Source organism: Brassica napus, chromosome C1, assembly GCF_020379485.1.
Source record: "Brassica napus cultivar Da-Ae chromosome C1, Da-Ae, whole genome shotgun sequence".
In the NCBI taxonomy this organism is placed as follows: domain Eukaryota; kingdom Viridiplantae; phylum Streptophyta; class Magnoliopsida; order Brassicales; family Brassicaceae; genus Brassica; species Brassica napus.
The window spans coordinates 6,522,326-6,540,046 of NC_063444.1; the positions used below are offsets into that span (position 1 = coordinate 6,522,326).

The 17,721-nt window shown below is 37.9% G+C and overlaps 5 protein-coding genes across 6 annotated transcripts; 2 read left to right on the forward strand and 3 right to left on the reverse strand.

The window, feature by feature from the left end:
- Positions 1-4,384: 4,384 nt before the first annotated feature.
- Positions 4,385-6,181, reverse strand: LOC106427999 (ubiquitin carboxyl-terminal hydrolase 3). The gene is made up of 9 exons (XM_013868764.3): positions 5,986-6,181; positions 5,741-5,872; positions 5,603-5,647; positions 5,420-5,525; positions 5,287-5,345; positions 5,131-5,205; positions 4,992-5,040; positions 4,819-4,895; positions 4,385-4,698 (listed from the first exon to the last, which is right to left on the reverse strand). Exons 1-9 carry the CDS (start codon positions 6,052-6,054, stop codon positions 4,612-4,614), a joined length of 699 nt encoding a protein of 232 aa, XP_013724218.2. The 5' UTR covers positions 6,055-6,181; the 3' UTR covers positions 4,385-4,611.
- A 219-nt stretch (positions 6,182-6,400) lies between these two features.
- LOC106428114 (RGG repeats nuclear RNA binding protein B-like) lies at positions 6,401-8,441 on the forward strand. 2 transcript variants are annotated; one of them, XM_013868893.3, is made up of 7 exons: positions 6,401-6,751; positions 6,948-7,209; positions 7,295-7,360; positions 7,446-7,575; positions 7,663-7,821; positions 7,923-7,973; positions 8,077-8,441. In XM_013868893.3, the coding sequence occupies exons 1-7, from the start codon at positions 6,604-6,606 to the stop codon at positions 8,269-8,271; spliced, it is 1,011 nt and encodes a 336-aa protein (XP_013724347.2). In that variant the 5' UTR covers positions 6,401-6,603; the 3' UTR covers positions 8,272-8,441. The 2 variants fall into 2 exon arrangements, with proteins under 2 accessions (XP_013724347.2, XP_048601395.1); XM_048745438.1 differs by lacking the exon at positions 7,295-7,360 and having other exon boundaries at positions 6,407-6,751.
- Positions 8,442-8,471: 30 nt separating this feature from the next.
- On the reverse strand, positions 8,472-10,519 carry LOC106428272 (ras-related protein RABD2c). Its single transcript, XM_013869044.2, has 8 exons — positions 10,222-10,519; positions 9,747-9,819; positions 9,578-9,625; positions 9,456-9,503; positions 9,292-9,363; positions 9,039-9,194; positions 8,846-8,949; positions 8,472-8,782 (listed from the first exon to the last, which is right to left on the reverse strand). Exons 1-8 carry the CDS (start codon positions 10,233-10,235, stop codon positions 8,689-8,691), a joined length of 609 nt encoding a protein of 202 aa, XP_013724498.1. The 5' UTR covers positions 10,236-10,519; the 3' UTR covers positions 8,472-8,688.
- A 2,052-nt stretch (positions 10,520-12,571) lies between these two features.
- LOC106428507 lies at positions 12,572-14,510 on the forward strand. The gene is made up of 7 exons (XM_013869294.3): positions 12,572-12,928; positions 13,153-13,241; positions 13,324-13,399; positions 13,619-13,668; positions 13,749-13,994; positions 14,085-14,123; positions 14,210-14,510. Exons 1-7 carry the CDS (start codon positions 12,736-12,738, stop codon positions 14,387-14,389), a joined length of 873 nt encoding a protein of 290 aa, XP_013724748.2. The 5' UTR covers positions 12,572-12,735; the 3' UTR covers positions 14,390-14,510.
- LOC106428362 (putative glycerol-3-phosphate transporter 4) lies at positions 14,383-16,513 on the reverse strand. The gene is made up of 3 exons (XM_048745439.1): positions 15,265-16,513; positions 14,670-15,188; positions 14,383-14,575 (listed from the first exon to the last, which is right to left on the reverse strand). The coding sequence occupies exons 1-3, from the start codon at positions 16,301-16,303 to the stop codon at positions 14,538-14,540; spliced, it is 1,596 nt and encodes a 531-aa protein (XP_048601396.1). The 5' UTR covers positions 16,304-16,513; the 3' UTR covers positions 14,383-14,537.
- Positions 16,514-17,721: the final 1,208 nt, after the last annotated feature.

Consider the following 17,721-nt stretch of genomic DNA (forward strand, 5'->3'; position numbering starts at 1 on the left):
ACAAAACCACTAAAACCCATCTCTATTTTTGATTCTAAAATAGAGATCGTTAGTTTTACCCGGACCTTACAGTTGACTCGCTCATAGATTCAGTCTCACGCTCATGGAATTTACATGCTCTTCACACCTTGGTGGATCCTGAAGACGTGAAAATCATTACAAGTATACCACTGAGTAGGTCTCAGATGGCAGATAGAGATGGATGACACTTTTCGAAAAATGGACGGTGTACGATTAAATCAGGTTATCAGGTGGAGCGGGTATACCCAGATCAGCAATCTCAGGCAGAGACCTACGGACCCACGGTAGACTCACTCAAGTCCTTCTGCTGGAAAACTCGATGCCCATCGAAAATACGACATTTTCTGTGGCACACTACAAGAAAACATACTTATTACAAGGGTCATATTCCTTGTTAATTCGTTGTAATAGAAGGGTTACAACGAATTAACAAAGAATAGCGTTTCGTTGTAAAACGTCCGTCGTAATGCAAGATTCGTCGTAACTTCCATGTAACATTTACGACGAAATAAATTCGTTGTAAAAGCGAAAGAGAGTATTTCGTCGTAGTTTCGTAGTTACGCTTCATCGTAAAAGACTCGTATAGTTTCCTTGTAAAGTCGTCTTTAAGTACTTGTACAATTTACGACGAATTTACAAGTCTTTTAATGTAAAGTCCTTGTAATATTTACGAGGAATTTACAAGTATTTCCTAGTAAATTTCCCGTAAAGATTACGAGGATTTTACAAGGAAGTACTTGTAAAATCCTCGTAATCTTTACGAGAAATTTACATCTCATTGTCATATTATTATATTATTATGAAATATTCAAAATCAAAATATATAATTTACAAAATAAAATATTGAAAATTAAAATATATTTTTAAAAAAATATATAAATGTCATAAAATAATATTCAAATTAATAATAGAAAACAAAAAAATTGAAAAATAAAAAGCTAAGGGAGAACACCGTCGAAGTAGTTGTTGGAGGTGTTTCTTCCTGGAGAGTCTCGTACTTCATCTATGGGTTCCGTCTCGAAGAGTAGGATGAAGTCGTCCTTGTGGCTTCATTGATGAAGCTTATTCATACCGTCAGTTCCATCTTTTTAGGAGCCACCTTAAAAAAAGAAACATATTAATATAATTAATTACATAAAATTATAAGAAAATAAAATATATTTAATTTTTTAAAAAAAATATCTAATCAGTCGTTTAAATGCCTCAACCTAATATTTGAATATAGTTTTGTTACCTAAAATTACCACCTAAACTAACCACCTAATCTAATTAACTAAACTAATCACCTAAACTAATTACCTAAACTAACCACCTAAAATAACCACCTAAACCTAAATTAATATTAAAAACAACATACCTTTGAGAGAAGGAGAGGAGTGGTTTGAGATGAATGAAGGAGGCATTCCTCATTCATGTTTCGAGTTTATATAAGAAAACAACATTCCTCGTAAAGTCGTCGTAATTTTACGAGGAATCTACCAGGCCCGCGTTTTTAGTGTTACGAGGAATCTACCAGGTCCGCGTTTTTAGAATTACAACGAATTTACAAGAAATATTTACGACGAATTTACAAGGAAAATTTTACGACGACTTTACAAGGAAATTACAAGGAAAGCATTACAACGAATTTACAAGGACACATGTATTACGAGGAATCTACCAGGCCCGTGTGTTTTCTATTACGACGAATTTACTAGGACTATTTCTGAAACCCCAAAAATCAAATCCCTAAACCCCAAAATCACTTATCTATTTACACCATACCCTTTTACCACATCATCCCCTTTATCATATTTTTTCTTAAACCATAAACTCCAATTGAATCCTTAAAACGCAAGTTATAAGTATTATAATAAAACAACCACTTGATAGCAAATAATCAAATTATTCTGCAATCTCTAAACCGAGGGTATGAAATGAAGTTAACTTGCTTGGCTTGAGAATGCTTACAACAAAATCAGTTTGGTAAAACAGCTTAAACACGTTTTCACCAAAAATAATGGTAACATGTTTCGTGAAAAAAATCCTTGTAAAGTTACAACGAATTCACAAGGAAAGCATTACAACGAATTTACAAAGAAAGAATTACAACGAATTTACAAGGACACATGTTTACGACAAATCTACCAGGCCCGCGTTTTTAGAGTTACAACGAATTTGCAAGGGAGCATTACAACGAATTTACAAGGAAATCTTTACAACGAATTTACAAGGAAATGATTACAACGAATTTACAAGGAAATGATTACAACGAATTTACAAGGACACGTGTATTACAAGGAATATACCAGACCCGTGTTTTCCATTACGACGAATTTACTACGACTATATCTGAATCCCTGAAAATCAAATCCCTAACCCCCAAATTCTCTTACCTATAACCTCATATCCCTTTTACCCCATTCCCCCATTCTCCCATTTATCCTATTTTCTCTTAAACCCTAAACTCCAATTAAATCCTTAAAAGCCAACAAATAATTATTATAACCAAACAATATACACTTGCACTAAGTCTTAAACTGATTTATATATTTTTTAAAAATATTTAAAACATATATTACATCATTCTGAATCATTCGAGTTTTCAACAATATCAGTACAATGATTATCATCGCTTGCATCGAACTCTTCTTCACTTTCTTCATCCGTCATATAGTCGAAAAGATCTTCATATTGGCGGTTATTTACATCAATTAGAAGGATGTCATCAGTTTGTTGTTCAGATACTTCCACTTCAGTGATACACACTTCTTCTTGCAAAAGTGATTCTTCTCTAGCAACTATTCGTTCACGAGGTGTAACTTTGATAGCAACTAATCAAGTTATTCCAAAATCTCTAAACCGAGAGTATCAGTTTGGTAAAGCATGCTTAAAACACGTTTTCACAAAAATTAATGGTAACATGTTTCGTCGTAAAAGCCTTGTAAAGTTACAAGGACTTTACAACGAATTTTCTCTTTCCTCGTAAAATCGACGTAAATTTACATGTAAATTACCACGAAACATTTTTCTTGTAACTTTACTACGACTTTACGACGAAATTCAGTTTTGTCGTAAAATCGTAGTAATTTTCTCGTAAATTTACGAGGAATATATTTCCTCGTAATTTTTCCTCGTTATAGGCATGTTTTCTTGTAGTGGCAAATATTATCTGGATGTCTATCGGTTAGGAAAAATTTGCAGACAAGAGGGATGCAAGGAGATATCTGTTGCGCTCGATGTGGTGCTCCAGAGGAATCTATAAACCATGTCTTTTTTGAATGTCCACCGGCAAATCAGACATGGGCGCTCTCTAAGATTCCATCTAATCCTGCAATCTTTCCAACGGAATCACTCTACGCAAACATGGATCATCTATTTTGGCGAGTTATCCCAAAAATGGATGATCATCACTTTGCGTGGATACTTTGGTACATATGGAAAGCAAGGAATAGTATGGTATTTAGTAATATGGATATTGATCCTCGAGATACTCTCGGGAAGGCCGAGACAGAATCTTTTATGTGGGCTGATGCACAGGTGACTCCTGAGTCACATGACGCACACCAGAGAGATATGGCTCCCATACCGGTGAGACCGGGCAGATGGTGCTTCTCTGATGGCTCATGGAAGGCAAATGATAACTTCTCGGGACAAGGATGGTATAGCACCTTACCAAGATTTGATGGTTTGATGGGTGCAAGAAACACCAGAGCTAGTCTTTCACCTCTCCATGTAGAGTTTGAATCACTAATCTGGGCAATAGAATGTATGCGGCAGTTTCGGGTCACATTTGCAACAGATTGTTCTCAATTGGTGAAGATGGTTTCGGAACCAGAAGAATGGCCAGCGTTTGCAAACTACTTGACAGATATAAAGACCCTTAGTACTGGATTTCAGAGCTCGGAGATCATCTATGTACCAAGAACGCATAACACACAGGCAGACAAACTAGCACGGAGTGCAAGAATTCAACCGTCGTTCGTCGTTCACATGGATGCAGAGCTACCCTTTTGGTTAACAGAGTCTATATGAGTCTGTTTTCTTTTGTTGATGTCAAAAAAAAAAAATTATATAAAAAATAACATTCCTCTATATTTTACTATGTATTTAGAAATTTCTATTTTAGATAAATACATTAGAACAAAATCTATCCCAATTATAGAATAGCTTGTATCTGCAACTTTTATACTACTGTTTTCTTTATTTTGTAACATATACTATTGTTTTCTACCTTTGCATGACACCGACTAATAATCAGATGAAGCAAATAGCTTATTCTTAATATCTTATAATGCAATCTGAATCAATTCAAATAAACTTATCCAGTTTAGTGGCTTCATGTTGCAAAAGTATGGCAACTTGCCCAATTAAATTGAAGACGAGTCCAAACATCGTGCTGTATTATGATTCGGTTTATACGTTTCTCTAAGACAAGAAATGCACTCTTAAAACCATGATCATAAACTCTGTAAGATTTCAGAAACAAAAAAGAAGAAGAAGATTCAGAATGCAGTAAAACAGAAACCACCTAGATATAAAATCTGCGTGGATAGTTAAGTCATAAACTCAGAAACAAGACTACTGATCTTTGCTTCTTAAAGAAAAACCTCAGGTTCTCTTAGAGATGGCTATCACATTGAAGTTGAGCGTGTCCGGATTCTTCTCAATAAACCTCTTCATCACTTTCGTCGCATCCTGTAAGTTTAATAATATCACCCAATATACCACCAAACATATGCACAAGGTTTCAAAAATACAACAAAACCATTGGCATAGTCCCAGGAGAGTTTTAAAGACTGAAAGGGTTTATAGTACCTTCAAGAGGGTAGCTGGAGAGGAAGCACCATGTGAAATTGGTCCTGCTTTCCTTCCATCAAGTTCATAGAGCTCACCTGCGTAATAAGCAATATGATTTAGTACCGATATGGAAGTGTGTTTGAAGCTTTCAGTATTCTGATCTTTTTTTGGTTGATGTGAGAATTTGCTACCATCAACACATGCTAAACAGATGAAATGCGTGTCTGCGTCGTCGGTAGCCTGAGGAAAAGTACAAAAAACAATGTGACATTTAGATGAACATGTTCGCATACTCATATGCATTAGTATTAATATGAGGAGGGAAGTTACCGGTGTTTCACCAGCTGTAACAGCTACAGAATGAGCATCTTCTATTTGGCTATCGTTCTCAAGAAACCTTGCACGCTATCAAGATAAGAAACATTAAACATGAGGCAAAAAAAACTTATAGTCAAATCAAGAGGAAAAAGATAAAAGATAGAAAACCTCCATAGGAGTCATATTGGCAGTGGATTTGAAGAATTTATCTAAGAAAGATTCTTCAGCTGAAAATAAGCAAGGAGAAAGTGAGACTCGTTAAAAAATTAAAAAGAAGCACAAAGAGGTTCAAAAAACTCACAAAGCTTGATTTCAGAAGTAATGTTGCCAATAGCATGGAGAAGACCAATGGTTCCACAAGCATTACCCACAGTTTGTTTCATGAAGTAAACTTTATCACTATGCACCTATCATTCACACAGCCATTATAAGACTAGATTACAGTACAGTAAACAATGGGTTCCCTTTTCGTAAAGAAACTCACCTTCTCTTTGATTTCCTTGTCTTGCTCGATCCTCTCTTCTTCACTCTAAATACCAAAACCATCAGACTTTCAATCAACACAAGCTGCGATTTTCAGAATCAAAGATGGGTTTCGATTGATTATCACGAAAGAAGAGACCTTTTTGGTGATGGGGTAAAGGAAGAGAACAGCCAGAACAGGCTTAGGAACCATCTCAAGAAGTTCGTCGTCTAATCCAAACACATCATTGCACTCCGCTGCATCAGGGGAAAGCCCCAGACCCCAAAGAAACTGTATACAATACACACCAATACAAAAAAAATCACTGAACTGACCTAGAATCAATCTTCCCAATTTCGAAACGCCGATGATCGGATAAGCAGAAGGGAAAGTGAGACGAATACCTGATTCATAACCTCGGGGTTAGCTTCGAGTGGAAGCCATCTCTTAGCTGAAGAGCTCTCCGTCGCCATCTTCGTGATCGTCTCTTCTTTTTGATTTTTGCACAACAAATCAAAAACTCTTCGGTTCTAAGCAACGAATAAATCCAAGAACGAAGATATTAACGGGCCTGGCCCAATTGATCCCTTCGTTCACTAAAAAAAAGTTTTACTTCCGTCTTATTTGTTTACGGTATATAGGTTTCCAGTCCCACAGAGGATTAATTCACTCAACCAGTTTCTCAGTACAACTCGGCCCGGCCCGGCCCAATAAGAGTGGATTTTAATCTAGGGGAGAATGAACGGTGTAGATGTCTCCTAAAGTACAGTCGTGCGCAGAGGATAAAACCTCAAAAGGGGGTTTATAAGAGATTAGGTTTATGGATATCAAAGTCTTGTGCAGCCTTGGCTAGGGTTTTGGTATACTTATCCTACCGCAGCTTCCTTCTTCTTCTTTCTCCAACACTTAGGTTTGGCTCTGTCCGAACCATATCTTCGATTTTCTGGTTCTTATTTTTCTTTTTCTTTTTTTGTTTCTTCATCATCAAAAACAATAACCTCGGGACTAGTTGGTTTTGTGAAATGACGACTTTGAACCCTTTCGATCTCTTGGACGATGACATAGAGGATCCCACCCTGCTCGCTGCTGCTAAGCCACTCAAGGTTGATAAAGCTGCTCCAGCTCAGCCTGCTAAGCTGCCCACTAAGCCCACTCCTCCTTCTCAAGCTGGTGAGTCTTTCTCTTTTGATTTAGATTAGTAGAGATTAGTGGTAAACCTGCTTACTTTGGCTTGGTGGTTGTAGATCAAGTGAACATGAATTAGTTTCTTTATTATATTTAGTGGAAATGTTAAGACACTTGCATCTTTTATTTATATAGATTAATTAACTGATTAGATGTTATGTTATTCGTTGACTTTGAGTAGTGAGGGAAGCCAGAGTAGGAGGTCGCAATGGTGGAGGAGCACGTGGCGGTGTCCGTGGAAAAAGTGGTGGATTCAACAGGGAATCCAGGAACAGTGATGCTCCTGCTAATGAGAACGGGTACGTTGGAGGCTACAGACGCTCTGAAGGAGGAGATGCTGGGAGGCGTGGTGGATACCGTGGACGCGGTGGTCGCCACGGAGATTCTGGTGACTTGGAGCGCCCGCGTAGGAACTTTGAGCGTCACAGTGGAACAGCTCACGGGTAAGGAGGATTCTTCATTGTTTATGACTGTTAAGGTTCGATCTTAAGGGGTTTGTTGTAATTGTAAAACTTTTTGTTTGAGTAGACATGAGTTAAAACGTGATGGAGCTGGCCGTGGCAACTGGGGAACCATTGAGGATGACATTCCTCCGTAAGTTGTAATTACTTCATTGTGTGGTTTCTGTTTTTGATTGGTGTCTTGAAAATTATAGTGTGATTGTGTTTGTAATCAATAGGGTGACTGAAGGATCCACACCAGTGGTGGAGACGGATTTGGCTGTTGAGAAGGAAGGTGAAGCAACTGATGCAAACAAAGAGACACCTGTTGAAGCTCAAGCAGAGAAAGAGCCCGAGCCTGAGGACAAGGTATATTTCCATCTTTTGAACTCATTTTTCACATGTGAACTTGTTAAGAAGAATATTACCTAATGGTGTAATTTGCTGTTTTTGTAGGAGATGACTCTTGAAGAGTATGAGAAGGTTTTGGAAGAGAAGAGGAAAGCTTTGCAGGCAACCAAGATTGAGGAGAGGAAGGTTGACACCAAAGCCTTTGAGACCATGCAACAGCTCTCAAGCAAAAAGAGCAACAATGATGAGGTCTTCATCAAACTGGTGCGTTATCTGAACTCTTCTTTATTTCATTTTGGTGTTGGTAAACTTCTTTTTATAATAGAGTTTGTGCTTATTGGACGTTTAAATGGTTTTGTTATCAGGGAACAGACAAGGACAAGCGCCCAGTTGAGAAGGAAGAGAAGACCAAGAAGGTCTCGCTTGTTTACTAATTGCTCACTGCGAAGGATTTAAGCATTTTTATTCAAATTCTTTTGCATGCTTATATATGTTTATGTGATTTTTTTTTTTTTGTAGTCGTTGAGCATAAATGAGTTTCTGAAACCTGCGAATGGAGAGAGGTACAGAGGTGGTTACCGTGGTGGAAGAGGTCGTGGACCAAGGGGAGCTGATGAGGGTGGTCGTGGACCAAAAGGAGGAGCCGACAGAAAGGCTGCTGCACCTGCACCAAAGATTGAAGACGCTGCTCACTTCCCTACTCTGGGAAAGTAATGCTCTCCGGTTTGGTCCTTCCGCGTCCGTTTGGTCTCGTTTGTTTTTGTGATCTCTCACCCGGTTCTGTTTTTGTTCTTCTGATTTCATTGTTATCGTCATACTCGCTCAAGGCTTTTTGTTCTACGAACCCGAGTTTTTGGGAACTTTTAGTAAAGTTGTTTTTAATCTTTTAGTTTTATAATTTAACTTAGGCTTTATAAAAGAAAAACACACCACTCAGCATTGATTAGCACGAAACTTTTACCAAAGAACCGAGCTAAGTGTTTCCACGAACATTAATACAACCAATTTAGGAGCTTTTGGACATAAAAGTGACCGAAAAAACAAATACAAAAGATGAAGAAACAACGTTGTTCATGTGTCCTACATGGAAACATATGAGAGAATATATGACTTGAGTGTCCACAAAGCGCATTAAGAAGAGCAGCAGCCTGATTGCTGGTTTACAGGTTGTCCTCGGATCTGGACTGTTGAAGGCTTAGATCCACCAGCAGGTTGGCTCGCCATTCTGAAAAAGAAAAATCTGAGTTAAGGCTACCAAACTATAAGCTCTGACAATAACGAATTCTACCTTGTCTTGATTGCAGCAGTCATGGCCATGAAAGCTTCTTCGACATTGGTAGCATTCTTGGCACTTGTTTCCAAGAATGGGATCCCAAGTTCATCTGCGAAAGCCTGTGTTCGCAGAACAAACATTACAGCACATCCCTTAGACCAGAGTGTCAAAGAACCGTAACAAATTTTGAAGAATATTACGATATTACCTTGGCTGTCTCAGTGGATACAACTTTCTGTGATGTGAGATCACACTTGTTCCCAACCAGTAGCTTGTTCACATTCTCACTGGCGTAGCGGTCGATTTCATTTAGCCATTGCTTGACATTGTTAAAGCTTTCTTGGTCTGTTACATCGTAAGTCACCTAACAAAAAAATGAAATAAACACCAATGATTCAGAGTCTCACTGATGGATGTCAGATAACAGAGGAGATAATGTTTAAGTGTGATAATAAGCATACAATGATCCCATGAGCTCCTCTGTAGTAACTGCTAGTAATCGTTCTGAAACGTTCTTGACCTGCCGTATCCCACTGCATAATTGGTGATGGTTATAAGCAGAGTGATCATATATGCGCATACAAATTTAGCAGTTATGAATCTGACACGACTTAAGAGAACTTACAATCTGGAGTTTGATGGTCTTTCCATCTTGTTCGACTGTGCGGATTTTCTGCAAATTATCATTACAAAAATAAGGACTTTTATGATTAATGCTTAACCAACTGATAAGTGAAAGAGGCTTACAAAGTCAACACCAATGGTACTGATGTAGCTATCCAGGTAGGAATCATCCTGCACGTACAAAACAAATCAAGACATCACTTTAACAGAGCAACAATGGCACTTAACTGAGAAGTCTATTATCCAATACCATAGAGGCAAAGAACTGAGCTAGAGCTTAAAGATGACTTACAGCAAACCTTAGAAGCAAGCAGGACTTTCCAACACCAGAATCACCAATAAGCAAAAGCTTGAAGAGATAGTCACTGCAAAAATCAAAAGAGTGAAATAAGGATAAGACACCATGTACACAAAAGATAAGATAAATCAACTCTGTTCATTCTCCAGCCATAGAAGGACTTGGGAGACGTTTGAGAATAAGCTCAAAGATTTCTATAGACGCAATCTCAAGCTCCATAATACAAATCCCTCACATCCTAGAACTTTCATTTAATTTCTTTTACAGATCTAATCGAAATACGATCCACGAGATCGAGAAATCGATCAAACAGAATAACAAAGCCTTCATCAAACGAAGATTGCTAAGATTCTCCAGCTAGAACGGTGATCGGAAGAAAATCAAGTAGACACTAGACCATTGAAGACGTTATAAAATTCAAAAAAAAAAAAAACGGTATATCGATTCTGAAAGGAAAGAGAGAAATTACTATTCAGGATTCATGGTTGATCTCGTAGCTGGATCGATCTACCGGTGAGAACGAAGAGTAGTTTCCGCCGATAAAAAGAGAGGAGCGCCTGAGAGAGAGAGAGACGTAAACGATCGCTTTGTGTCGACGGATGACGACGTGGTTAAGAAATAAGAAAGGTCCACACGATGGTTACTCTCATTTGAATAAGTCTGTGTGTTGATTTGGTGACGTGTCTTCTCCAGCCCAGAAGATGCGTGGAGGAGAGAAAGTTTCATTTTTCTGTCTTCTCAAAATGTAGAATATTTTTTAAAAATTTGTGATATTTCAAAGGCTGAATTTGTGACATATATATAAGGGACAGTAAAATAAAGAATATGTCCATTCTACCGTATAAGTTTCTCGATGTGACAGGTTTTTCAAAAAATGTCATTACTACCTTTAGAAAACGCGTGGATGTGTGGAAAAAAAAAAACAATTAAAAATATACTATACAATATTTATTATATTATGGACACAATTGTAATAAAACAACTGATATCCACAAGCGAAATTAGACTATACTATATGAATTATAGTATGAACAAAGTTGCAACCAAAATAGACATCCACTTACAAAAATATATTGTCACGAAGACATAAATAAAGAATGGAGATAAAGAGAACATGTGTGGCGAAACAGAAACACACCAGAGGCAAGCTAGGTATTTGGGACGTTGTTGGAGTTACCATAAAGAGATATAAAACATGAGTATATTCTTCATATAAATGTATTGTTCGTGAAAAAAATGGTGAGTGCATTATATATTAATTGTTGTCTTTACAAAACTCTAAACATCAGATTTATTTCAGCGGCATACAATTTTTAGTACCATGAATTTGCATTCTATTCTATTTATTATACCGCTATAGAATCAAACATTCTAAGAGAGAGCATTGTTCTTCTTCTCCAATGTAACCCACCATCTAATTCTGGGATGTTATTAGTGGCAACAACGCTAAAGGATAAGACAACATAGCTGATGGAGTAGTGAAGGAGAAGAATTATAAGGCGAAGGAGATACACTTTGCCGAAGAGGATGAGAAGAATTGTAACATACTATACTGTAATTATAAATAGAATAGAATACATTACACAACATTATTGTTCATCCTCCCCAATTCAATCCATCGTCTGTTTTCACTATCTCCAACCCAACAAACCAGACACCTGACATATATAATCACCCACAGATACAAGACGAGATCAGTTTGAAACTTAGACTATGTCCCCAGATGCTATGAAATCAAACCAAACTTACCTTGATTTGTTGGCTTTGGAAACTCAATTGTGCCACCGTAAAATTGAAAGAACCACTGAAATCCTAACTCTCAATATCCTACTTATGCCGCACGACCGAACCCACGCACCCTCTTCAAATCTCTCTTCTTCACTGTATGCAAGAGTTTGTAAAGTAGAAAAAATTGTTCAATTTACAGGATAATGAGATCAACCATTCGTTGATGTCTGCGTGCACAGAAAATGCTATTTTTGGCACTTTACACAACAATATATAACATATCATAGCCAAAGTGACGTTATGGGTATGAAGTTAATTTTTCTTTTTCTTATGTATACGGACTCCAATTTCCCCTATTTCAAAATATAATATGTTTTCTTTTTAATCTCGAGTATCTCAAACCAATAGAAAAGTCTTCGACCGATCTCCAAAGAGACGATGCGGCTCACAAATGAACTCTACCTTCGAATATTCAAATGAACCGTAAAGTAGATCTATATTCGTGTAACCACAAATTGAAGTGTAATGGTAGGATGCTTTCGAACAGGGATTACTTAACAATCCAAATTTCTGTCTACCACTAGACCACCACGTTGTGGTTAAATATATATGTTTCCATAGGTAAGTTTTAACTTTACAAAAGAAATCAAGCATATATTGGATTTTATTTTATAACTGGTTACTCCCTCCGTTTCATAATACTTGATGTTTTGTAGTGCACAAAGATTAAGAAAATTACATTTTTCAAAAAAATATTTTAAAGATATAATTTTAAAATCAGTTAACTAATTATAAAATAAACAGGAAAATTTAATTGGTTGAACTGTTTCCAATAAAGTTAAAGTTAACCTTAAAATCTCGAAACATTACATAAATTGAAACAAAATAGTCTTTGTAAAACCGGAGGGAGTATTTTTTAGATAAAATTTTGTTTTTGTTCTGGCTAAAATATCATACATTTTGTTTTTGCTTTTGTTGTTACGACGAATCAATATTTTTATTATTACAGTAATGGGCCTTTTGAATTTTGATGGTAGACTATGAGGATACAGAATAAAGCTTATCACTAAGGCCCATTGCTCATTTTCTAATCGACCGTAGAAAAATTTGGCTAACCTTGAATCATCTTCTCTCTCACTTCCTCAACAATTCGGTAAACCATGGCAATGGGAAACAGGCGGGAAATAATAGCAGTGGAGGAGGATTCTTAGCTTGTGGAAACTCCCATCATCGCATCTTCAGTTTATCGAGAGAGATGGAGGATAGCGGGATAGGCGGCGGCGGAAGAATCAGCAGCAGCGGTGTGGTGATGAAGAAGGAAGGATTAGGGCTTTCTAATGGGGGAATGAGATTAGAGAATCCTTTCGCTTTCAAAGCTCTTCAAGTCTTCACGGGATTCGGCGTTGGTTGTGGAGTTGGAATCGGCAGTGGTGCTCCTTTAAATCTTGGTATAATACTTTCTCTCTTAAGGTGGTGATGAGAGTGCGAATGGCGAATTAGGTTATATCTTGATTGTAATCAATTAGTGGCGTTGTTTCCACTGATGATTATGGTGTTAAGCTATATTATTCATAGTCCAAGAACAGTGTGTCGAATTGCTTAGTGAATTGGTTGCTCTTTATCATGCTTGTGAATTTTATTAATCCGTATTGTTGTTGTTTGATATTATCAGGTAGTATTCCAATGGTGGGGGAAGTTATGAGTGCAGCTAGAGGAGCTACCAATGCATTTTCTGGGGCCACGCACCACGTCAATGACGCTGTACAGTAGACAAACTTGTGTACTATGCTCTTCCTTGCACTGCGTTGTTCTGAATCTGTTTGTGTACTTTGGTCATCTTTAGTTGAGGAAGCTGGGAGCTAGGAACATTAAAGCAGGTGTTGGCTGTGGAGTTGGTTTCGGTCATGGTTTTGGAGTTGGTATGTTTAATTAAACTTCTTCTTCTCCATTTTGTTTCAAAGTATTCTTTAGATAAGATAAAATCCCTGAGCTCAAAAAAGTACTTTAGCTTTGATGATACATAAGCGTCTGGTTCTTTAATTGCTGAACGGTTGACTATTTTGAGTTACTTGGGTTTGTTGGTTGTGTAAGCACTATTGCTCTCTTGTTGTCATTAACTTTTTATCTATCGTTGACAGGCATCGCAGTGAAACCAAGTGCCATACACAAACTACAAGCTTCTATTATGGTAAGCACCAATCTTTCAGCAAGTCTACTTCATGTTTAGTTTGTGCATTCGCATGAAACCATGAGTATGTATATTTCAAGGGAACTGCATCCAGCTTGATGACAAAACTCGGAAGAACGAGTGAGACCACCGCAGATCAAACCGAGATAGAAGACCAGGCGCCTCAATCTCTGACGGAACACAAGAAACATCTGGACACAAAATCTTCGTACAAGAACAATGGTTCGCCCATTCATTCAAGAACGTTCGGTACTCGAACTGAGAAAGTAATCAACAGTTTCCTCGACAATCCAATTCTGACACAACAAACTGGAGAAGAACGACAGGTAACGATGCTGTCACAGAATGTTTCTCCTCTATACTTTGATCTCAAATAGCCGTCAGATGAATTCTCTTTTGTTTCATGACGTTTGCAGGTCACACAATTAGAATCAGAAAGCTTAATGCTTCAGATGGTAGTGTCTCCTTCTAACTATTCGTGTTACATTTCATATGATTATATTCATCCATGGTTACATATCAACAGAATATGCTTGTGTAGGTGCTGAAACATCAAAAACTCGTTAACGGACTAATGGAAGAGAACGAAAAGCTTCGGAGGATAATCATAGAAGATCTCAAAGTTTCACCGGAGAAGCTCAATTCAGTTTCATCTTACGTGTACGAATCACCATGCAAAGATTGCTTCGAGTGTCGTAGAAAACATAGAAGAAATAGATGAAGAATGATGTAAGCAAAAAAAAATTCACATGCAAAGATAACAACGAACTATGAGTTCCTCTTCATTATTACATAACATTGCAAAACTCTTGTGCAAGCAAACAATGGATCATGTTCACACAGACTCTCCAGCTACTCTCTCTTCTCCATCATCTTCTCTCGTCTAAGAGTGGTTCAGACGCAAGAACTGCAGCACAAATTAAGATAAAGTCAGAACAAAGTTTCTACAAATACATTTTCATAAGCAAAAACAAAACTAGAAATGAGATTTTGTGCATTACCTTCATCAACATATCCAAGTTTCTCTCGAATTTCAGCAATAACCAGACGTGTCAACAGCAACCCAGCACAAAGAGCCCCAACGACCAGCATATAGAAAACAGCTTGCCACCCCAGAGTCGAAAGAAACCCTGTCAGAAGAGGACCCAAAGCCGCACCAGCAGAACCAGTCCCGTCAATAATAGCAGTCACAGTGGCAAGAGCCCTCGAGTCCCCTTGCAAAGACTTATGCGTTCCAAGATCCGCCGAGACTGCGGTTGTGATGAGTGCATAAGGTCCATTGACAAACAAACCAGCGACCATCATGAGGAGGATGTTGACTGTCTGAGAGACACCTCCATAAAAATGGTACACAAGCATTGCTGGAATCGCAGCGTACATGAACGTTGCTGCGGTCGTAGCTCTTGCTTTGAATTTATCTGAAATGTAACCAGCAAGAATCCCTCCTACAATGCCTCCAACATCAAATAGCGTGGAGAGGTTTCCTGCTGTTTTCACAGACATATACTCTCCACCAATAGCTGTAAACGGAAACCAAAGTAAGATCATTTTCCAAAAAAAAAAAAAACTCTATGATTTGACTATCAAAAAACTTACGTGTTTGGCTCAGGTAAAACGGTAACCAGTACAAGAACGTGTAAGCGACCAACTTCGAGAAGAAGAGACACAATGCAAAAGGTATAACACCAGGAATCATACAAGCTTGCAAAAGTCCAACACCTGTTTTATTCTCAAACCCTGGTTCTGACCCTGAACTCTCCCCTGCGACTTCAACATCTACTTCTTCATCTTCTTCGATGTTTCCTTTCCTTTTAATGAACTTACCGGAGTTAGAATTGATATCAGGAAACCCAACATCCTCAGGATACGCAGCCAAGAACAAGTAAACAAGGACTCCTCCTAAAGACATAACAAAACCAGGAGCTATAAAAGACCACCCCCAACCGTATTCAAGAACACCCGCAGCTATCAAAGAACCACAGATATTCCCAACAGAAGTATGAGCATTCCAGATCCCCATTATAAGCCCTCTCTTCCTCTTCCCAAACCAGTTCCCGACCACCGCCACAACAGACGGCCAACCCGTCGCCTGAAACAACCCGGCCGCCATTTGCATCACCAGAAAGAACCAAAACGCGTGAACGTCCCAGAAGTAACCCATCCCAAACAGCCCCACGAAGAACCCACTCCCGATCATCCCCCAAGTCAGAAACAACCTCAGATCCAAAGTATCGCCCAGATGTCCAGCGACGTACATCCCTAGAGAGTAACAAGCGAGAAACGCCACGTCGATCTCTCCTAATCTCGACGTGCCACCTTTCCCGTTAAACGGCTCCCATCCTTTATTAACATGATCCGCGTCAGTGTCTTCTTCCTTCACGAACACGTTTCCCAAAGGCCAAGGATAGGTGTTGATATGCTCTCGCGGTGGTGGTGGTGGCTTGGTGGTTGGTTCTGGGTGTAAAACGCTTTTCACTATGCTGCTGGGTTTACGAGAAGCGTGGTAACAAGCGTACGCGATGAAAGTGATCAGCAGAATCGCGTAGCGAAACGTCTTTGGGCTCCAGTTTCTTCCTCTGATTCTCTTCAGAAGCAGGATCCCAGGTGGTGTTTTCCTCTTCGAACCCGTCGCCATCTTAACGAAAGCCAAGTTTTTTTTTTTTAATTTAGTAATCGGAAGAAAAAGTTTAACCTTTATGGATCAAAATCGAATACCCAAATCCATGTTTCTGTGTGTTTTGAGAAATCAGAATCACGAATTAATTTGTTTGAGAGGTAGATCAGAGGGAGGGAGACTGAGGTTGGCGGGAGAGAGAGAGAAAGATGACGTAATGTGTTAAGATATGACACGTGTCCTCCTCGTTAGGACAGAACCAAAAGACATGCAGTTGTCTTGCCACGTTGACAACTTTGGTTCGCAAGAAGCGACGGCGCGTGACCGATTAGCCTGATGGGGTCAGTCAAATTAATACGGATTTAAAATTTAAAGTTTTACACACATATTAAAAAACAATAAATACACTATTTTAATGGGCAAATCTCCAAAATAGTACATTTTTAAGTTTATATCACAAAAATAACACTCAAAAACTAAAATAACCAAAATAACACATTTCTAAGTTTTTCCTTTGAAAATTTTAATTTTTTTATTTTTCAAAATTTGAAATCTTATCCCAAAACCTCATTTCTCAACTCTAAACCCTAAACCCTAAACTCTAAACCCTAAACCTTAAACCATAAACCCTAAACTCTAAACCCTAAACCCTAAACTCTAAACCCTAAACCCTAAACCCTAAACCCTAAATCCTAAACTCCACCCTTTAACTCTAAACCCTAAGTTTGTGACTTTTGATAAAACATTAAGTGCTATTTTTGTGACTTTTGACCTTGAGTGCTAATTTGGAAACATAAACTTGATTTAGTGCTATTTTTGTCTTTTTCTCTATTTTAATTGTTATTTTTTATTATATCAATAAAGTTTTATCACTCATAATTATATTTAAATTTAAAAATAAATACATTAATTATATCTCAAAATATCATATATTTGTATACAATATAAAAATACATAACATCTTACTTTCTTACGAGGAGGGAGTAGAATATAGCAACGGCAGCCTCTGGATTGATTTGGTAATCATTTTGCATTATGATAGTTATTGATTTGGTAATTATCTTGCAACTTATGATAGCTTATTGATTTACTGATATAAAGGCCCATTAGGAAATATCTAAAGCCCACTAGAATTCACGTGGTAACTAGCGCAAGCTATCGAAGATGGAAGCAAACATGTCTTCCCCGCCTGCCAACTTCAAGTGAATACCATCTATTTATCTTCTGTGTTCGACCTCCAAAAGTAGTAATCTTCCGCCATGTGCTCTTTGTCTCTCTCTTCTTGTAATAATTGTTCCTTTCTGTTTTTCTTTTCTTTTTCTAAGCTTCTAAGACTAAGACTCTAAGTCATGGCATGCATGCACATTATTCTGACTAATTCTGAGAAAGTAAATCAAAGGTTAGTCGAGCTTCCGGTTGGTGAATGTAGTAGACTTGGC